General features: G+C 36.1%; 1 protein-coding gene across 2 annotated transcripts in view; it reads right to left on the bottom strand.

The window, feature by feature from the left end:
• The window catches only part of LOC107097817 (kinesin-like protein KIF26B), a 90,126-nt gene that overhangs the window by 48,657 nt on the left and 33,835 nt on the right, over window positions 1-7,634 (bottom strand). For both annotated transcript variants that reach the window (XM_015395120.1, XM_015395119.1), the window contains exon 3: window positions 675-1,340. In XM_015395120.1, the coding sequence (XP_015250606.1) occupies window positions 675-1,340 (666 nt within the window). The remainder of the gene's footprint in view (window positions 1-674; window positions 1,341-7,634) is intronic.

Here is a 7,634-nt window from a genome sequence, read left to right as displayed (position 1 = left end):
TTTGTATTTTTACATATAAATAAGTGGAATGGAGTTGAGTTTTAATGTCTGTCAGAGTGTGAGCGTGTGAAGACACTGAGATGCAGAAGTCTTACGCCCAATAGGTTAGAATTGACAGCCCTGATTAATGTCACTCCATCAGTCAATCACAGCAGAGACTACAACCTTCTACCCTAGTCTGCAACACCTCTGCCATAAGGTGCATTTTTCAAATATTGTGTATAAGATGTGGGCAGAGGTAAGGCAAAAAAACAACCATAAACCTTCCCCAATACAGATGAATAGAATGTCACCCAAGTGGTCAGTGGCAAGACACCCTGAAGGACAGGGCTAAATGTGGGAACTAGCTCTGGGGGTTTTGTGGGTTGTGGTCATGACATGAGTTACAGCTTAACGGTTACTTTCTTGAATGTTCATGATCACCAAAATATAAAAAACAAGACTTTAGTAGGAAATATAACACGATGCAACAGTACCTTTTGAAAATAACCACTTTTAAAAACTCAGAGTTAGTTTTTTTTCTGTTTATGCTTCTCACACAAATCTGTTATCATTTGGTTACTCTGTTCACAGAAGAGGACAGTTTATATCTTATCTGTTAACTGTGATGACGTTAATAAGTCTGTTTTAAAAGTACACTCACATTCAAAACCCTGTATGTGTAAGTGCCTTACCTGGTATGGATACAGAGTAACTCCTCCATTTGTCCGGTTCTGCTGCTGATGAGCCTGTAAAGCAGCTGCACTCAGTATGGCTCCTCCACCAATATTACTTGGACTGTTTACTCCACTCACTGGTTGCAGTTGGGCGCTGGCTTTTCCTGAACTAGGGGAGCTATTCCTTCGATCTACCCCTGCTCCAAGACCCAGGGAGCTAGGTTTTGATCCCAGTTTGTTTCCTGCCCCTTGGAGCTGCTGATTTGTAGGACCACAGCTGGATGTTTGCACCCCTGAGGGACTCTGTCCATGGTTTGGGCTTGGCGTTGGTGTCTGACTAGGGCTTGGAGAGGGAGACTGAAAGGACGAGTGAAGAGTGTATGAGGCAGTCACAGAGGAGGAGGGAAGAACTGTAGGAGACCATTCTCGTGAAAGTTGACTTCCTGGTACTCCCGAGGCTCCTGATGGTCCTGTGTGTCCATGAGATCCATAGCGAGCCGGAGGCGAAGAAGTAGGTGACAGATCCCACTGATCGAGGGTGAGGACCATGCGTACAGCTTCCTGTTTGAGCTGGGTGAGATGAGTGGAGCAGACATCACAGCGACTGTCTCGCTCATTCCACGCCCGCCGAGAGCTGTTTGGCACCTGAAGCTTGTCATGGAGCAGGAGTGAGAAGGAGGGATCCTGGGAGGAGAGATGAAGACACAAAGGTTAGATAAAGGTGGAATTATTCCGTGCTTATCCTAAAGGAACACTACAAAAAACATAAAGACGGAGGAAGAATTGTTCAACCGCCCTGCTAAGAAATCTGGAAAGATCGTTAGGGAAGAAAGAGGCATTTTTATTTAAAGAATGTTTACACCATTTTACTAATATGCAGCAAAAGTTACAGATGCTGCTGTAACAAATTTCCCCTTATTTTTTTTACATCTCTTTCTTCATATAATTTGTGTGTTTCTTTACTTCAGATATTGATTACAAACTAACATGTAAAAAAATACAACCACTCATGTTTAACTGTTTGTGTGCCAAATAGTTGGGCTCAATACCTTTGAATATGCATTATGATGAGGTTCCTCTGTCAGATAAATAAATAATCAGATAAATTATGAAAATAACCACCTTCTAACAGGTATTAAAATGTTTTTATCAAATTCAAATTTTAGGATGGACATTTTGTTTTGGTCTGATACATTAGTCTAATCTCAAATATCTTAATTTCATTAGCAATATACAGTAGATGTATCTATATCTGTCAAGTTATAGGTTTTGTGTGGTTTAGAGTTGGACCAAAATGTGGACAGGAACTCTGGACGAACATTTTGAAAGTGTTTAACAAAATGAAAACAGGAAAGTTAAAAGTCTAAAACAGGGCAAACAGACAGACAAAAAAATGTAACAGAAGAATCCACACGGAAACCTCTAAACAACGGGGTAAGACTAATAGTGATCAAAGATAAATAACTCCAAACGTAAAGAGAACAGATCACAAGAAAAAAAAAAATGAGATACTGGACTAAAAAGTATGAAATTACTTAACAAACAATAATAAAAGTAGAGTAACATCAAACATGGCAAGACCAATTAAATATAAAAAACAAAACTTTCACTCTATGAGTTAACAAAATAACAAAAATTTAATTTTCTGTAATGTTGTCATATATTCAATAATCTAACAAGCTAAGTGTGGTTGAATTTTTGTGAGGTGTTATTTTTCCTAAATCCAAAAGACAGATACCACAAGTATGGAAAACAAGAAGCATTTGTTTCAGTAAATCAAAATCAAAAGTATTACATATGTGTTTTTTATGGACAAATAATTTGTTTTGGTGATGAGGTACCACTTATTAAGTAACCAAACAGTTGGTATGATTAAATAATGGATTATAAAATGTTAATACGGTATATAAATACAAGTTATCTATGGAGAATACCTGTCATGAAACGGGACAGATGGACCCAGTGTTCAAGGTGAGACAGTCAGAAAGAAAGTTCAAAATGGTTTTGACAAAGTGACAAATACTGATCGGTTTGTGTTTACTCAAACTGTCCTTGTGTACTTCAGAAAAAAAACCAAGGCAGTTAAATTTCTCTTTATTACCAACAAAATTAAAAAGGAAGAACACATAAATAAAAAAATACCAAGCCCTCCAGCTTTTTACGAGCAATACTAGAATTGATCATAGGTCTTTAGGATCCTCAGGCAATGTGATCAAAAACTTTGTTTTTTAAATACTAATCGTTCTCCAAATGTATCATAATTTAGAAAAGTTTACCTCTATTTTCTAATATATATAATTTTTTTCATTTGTTTCATATTGTAGCTTGGAGAAGACCTTAAAATAAGGAAAAATCTAGAAATAGTGACAGAACAGCAAAAGTGTCTTATACTGATGCTGTGACACACTCTGAACACACTTTAAACTTTATTTACCCAAGTAAACACATACTATGTATGTCACTGGGTCTATAATAAACAACAAGAATACATCATGTAAGCAGGTGGACTTGATGCTTCAAAGAAATATTTTTTCCCCCATGTAGACCCAAATAAAATGCATATTTAGATGCATGAATATATGTAAAAGGCGAGAGAAGCTGTGATGGCAGCTTAAAGGGCTCTGGGATAGTGCCATTAGATTTTGTTACCTTTGATGTTTACCTCAATGTGGATTATGACACTGCTACATTTCATCCTCTTTTGAAGCAATGTGAGAGCACTTAATGTTTTTCAGTCCAAAATTATACATTTATGAAATTAGGAAAAGGATAAAATGGTTCAGCAAAAAGGATTTCAGTTTTGCGAAGAGGTGAGGATATCTTCTTACCAGTCAGATATATACTTAGTATTCACAGCAGGATTTACTATAAGTTCAATTTCCTGGAAATCTCTGCCAGGATTATGTGATAACCTGCTTGATGCCATGCGATGCACGCTGTGCAAAACTAAGCTTCAAGCAATAAATAAAATACATCGAAATTCTGAAAAGATTAGCAGAATGAATTTAAAAAGTTTGGTGAATGAAGAGTGCATGTTTATTGCACTTAAAAAAAAAAACTAAAATTGTAAAGTTTGTGTTTTTGCAGGATTCTTCTTGAATTAAACAAGACTGGGATAAAATATTAAGATAATAGATTAATAAACAAAAAATAGACCAAATACATATCAGTTTACCCCTGGTGAATGAATGTAGACCTAATCTGTGATGAGCTACATGTAGTATCCTATCCTGCAACAAAATATTCAAATTCAGATTCAAAATTGTCAGGCCTAATTAATGGATAACAATCCATCAATTACAAGTATGCACATTGCATTTTAAACAAGATAATTAATCCAAGCACACATGCAAGCACTGCTTATGACATCTATTATTCATTATGCAAGTAAAAATAATCTTTTCAAAGGTACAGCTTTTGTAGAAAATGTTAAGACATAGAAATCAATTTATAAAGGTCGTTAACCGGTTATGGAGTCTGCCGGTGCCCCTGATCTGGACTCTGACAACTTTAAGCTTTGGAACCCTTAATAATTCCGCAGCATATTGCAACTTGATTTAATCATAGCAACCGTCTGCTGGTTTGCAGGTTTAGGTGTTACTGCTAATGCTGTAGTGTAGCACCCAGTGTGTTTGAATAAACACGATGCACCATTAGTGAATGAGTGTATAGGTTTGTGTATTAAAAAAACAGTAAATTATTATTCTAAGGTTTGGGCTGAGAGTGCACTTTGTGCTTTTCAAGACTAATTGGACCCACTTGTCCAGGACGTAGCTCCACTAAATCCCCTGCCATCGCTTTTTGGTGGAAATATCTGTTAACAAGCAAAAGCATACGTACAGATACACAGATACAAATGTCTGATAAAAATAATAAAAAAAAACAACAAAAAAATGAGTGTCTGAGCTTCGCTTTGCCTCTGTGAGGGAATATTCTCAAAATGTATTTAAAGTTTATCTGAGAGAATTTTCTGAACAGGGATTTTTTTTTTTATGGATAAAACTGTTGTAAAGTATTTTAAGCAAAAATAATTCTAGATGGTTTAATGATTTAAGAACGGACTAATCCAACAAACTATCTGGAGTAGGTGAACACTAAAGGAAAATAATAAACAACCCTTGAAAATTCCCAAATATAGTTGCACTAAAACAACAAACATCAGCGATTATGTAAAATTGCCTCAGCCTTTCCCTCAAAAAATGTTAAAAGGAATCGCTTTTATTTTTTTCAAACTTAAACTTTATTTCTGTTTTTCATCTACTCCAGCAAACTGTCCACATTTTTCTAAAACTTTGAATGATCAAAGATCTAAATGGTTCACATTAAGAGCAGATGCCATTCCCTGAAAATCACTGCAAAAGACAGGAAAGAATCTGCAGATAGAGATGTTAATCAAAATGATGCATTGGCTTTCTCTGTTTATCGACTTTAAATCAATACATGAGTTATAATCTCACAGAGCACCCTTGTGTGTGTGTATATGTGCCTGTAATTATTAAGCCTATGATAGATGCCTTCCAACACATCAAAACAAACAGATATGAAGACACCGAGAGACAATTGAAAGCAAAACCCACCAAAACCTTTAGAAACAATTAGAAGTGATTTATTAAGCCTTAGTCTGTCTGTAGAAATATTTCACAGTTAGTTTACTCCTCTATTCATTTTTTTCTACATCATCCTATGGGCTGATAGAACAGCTTACATCCTTTCAGTCAGAGCATAAATAAGCCTCTGTTGCTAAATCAGGTACTTTCTATTCATCAATACACCCATTTGTCCATGTTTATGTCTGAGAGCTTATGTGGATACAAAGCAACACTTCATCTAATGGTAAAATACCCCTTCTTAATGCGAAAGCTGCCTCTTTGCGGCTATATCAACAAACCTGGACCACAAGACATACCCACACATACACAGAGGGACCCTAAGTGAGTGTAAGTGTGTGCTTGCATGGAGATGTGTTGGGGCGTGTGTGTGTGTGTGTGTGTGGCGGTGTTTAACAATAAAGAGTACCTTGTAATTTGTGCAAACCAGTTGGAGTCAAAACAGCACTTTGCCACAAGAGGGACCGAGGTCAAAGCTGATGCTAAATGTACCGGACCACAGGGTTTTACTGTGTTCAAGTTTTTATACAAGCAACCTGAAGTATTTACATAAGCTTAAGAGTAGTGGAATACCAGCAGTTATAATAACTACTTTTTAATGTTATTCTATCATCTACTGGCCCTCAGTGTACAGGTAAGGATGTTAAAGCCCCAAAGGTTTGCAATAAGATACAGTAAGTGTCAAAATGAGAAGTAAGACAAAGGTTTTATGAAGGATACTGAAGACTTTAGATAAAATGCATCCATTCTTCTAATGGAAGGTAATAAATATCATAGTATGTAGATTATTTTGGATTTGTTATAAAATCTCCAAGATTCTTTGTTCAAACAGAAACATTGTTAAGATTGAACACTGTGCACTAAAATGTTGTTTAAAGTGCTCCTCGGCAAATGTCAGTAATTTGGAGAATGACACGGGTAAAAAGAGAATTACAAGAAGCTATTTTACTGCAGTGTTCGGCTTCTGTAAGCCTCAGTCTGTTAAAGCACAATCTGACATGTCATCTCCTTTCACATGACTTTTTCCCTGACAGCAAAAGGTTTGCAGCTCCCTATTATTGGCCCTGTTCTTAGTGTAGGTGTGCAAATATCAAGAATATTTTTTCTTTCTATTCTATTTAACTATCTGCCTCATTGTCGTGACAAAGCAGACAAAATGCTCCATTAACAGTAACCAAACAATAACTCCTGCAGCAGTAGGAGTGGAGGTGGAACTCAAACCAAGACAGATCTCAAATGTCTGACTTGTAGGAAATGCAATGTTGATAGGAGGACTTCATTTGGCAGAAGTATTCACACCTTTTAGCCTTTTAACACTTTGCCATGTTACAACTATAAAATAGTAGTTTTATATTAGTTTTATATTAGTTTTTTTCATTGGGATTTTGTGTGAATAATACAAAGAGGTATTTTTTTACAGTCATGAGAGGATGGCAAAGGATTTTTAGAAATAAAACTCTGAAAAACATGGTGTAAGTTAGTATCTAGACCGCTCAGCCGCCGGCTGATTCTCCAGGGTTACCATGGTTCTTTTTACTACTTCTGTGATTAATGCTCTCTTTTTGTGTAAGAGCATTTATCACAAAGGCTAGTTGCTGTAAAATGACCCTACAAAATAAGATTGTGAACATTTCTTTGTAGGTTGACAAGGTAACTTTCCATTTGCCAGTGATGGATGGAACAGTTCTTCATGACAGGGTTGAAGCTCAGGAAATCAATTTATAATCTAATACAGTTTTAAACCTCTCCACAACTTTATCTCTGTGTTTCTCATTCTTGTCATGTTGTTTGATTAACCTTTAAGGTCTTTAAAGGACAGCTGCATTTATACTGATAGCCAACTATTCTCTTTTTCCTAATTAGGAGACAACTGAGGATTTTTTTATATAACTGAAAGTTGGGCATTGCCAATTTGTAATAACTAGGAATCTTTTGACTCTGTGCCTTTTTCCTACAAGCACAGTTTCCACAATTGGTGGCTATTTTCTTTGCATTTAGAGTGTGAATGCAGGGCAATCTAAATACGTTGTCCAATCCATTATTACCTCTTAGCAGTTTGTTGAGCAATATTACTAGAGCTGGCAAATACAACAGTAAGAGAGATTTGATTTACTGTGCAGCTGTAAGTGAGGGGAATAAGGGAACAGGTTGGTCTAGATTTTTTCTTACATGTATTAAAGTATAAAGGCAAAAGCCGAATGGAAGCCACTTTTGTTTTAGTTTTACAATGAGATCTGAAGAGGTATTGAGACATGTGGAAGGCGCCATAGAGGAATATGGGACTAAAACACAGGTATTGGCAAACATTTAAGCTTATCTGGCCCTTTCTGACACACACCATTGTCTCATATATGTATATATATATATATAT

The sequence above is a fragment of the Cyprinodon variegatus genome, unplaced genomic scaffold (genome assembly GCF_000732505.1).
Source record: "Cyprinodon variegatus isolate N-32 unplaced genomic scaffold, C_variegatus-1.0 Scaffold726, whole genome shotgun sequence".
Classification (NCBI taxonomy): domain Eukaryota; kingdom Metazoa; phylum Chordata; class Actinopteri; order Cyprinodontiformes; family Cyprinodontidae; genus Cyprinodon; species Cyprinodon variegatus.
The sequence above is the reverse complement of the archived record's forward strand: the minus strand, read 5'-3'. Positions and strand labels throughout refer to the sequence as shown.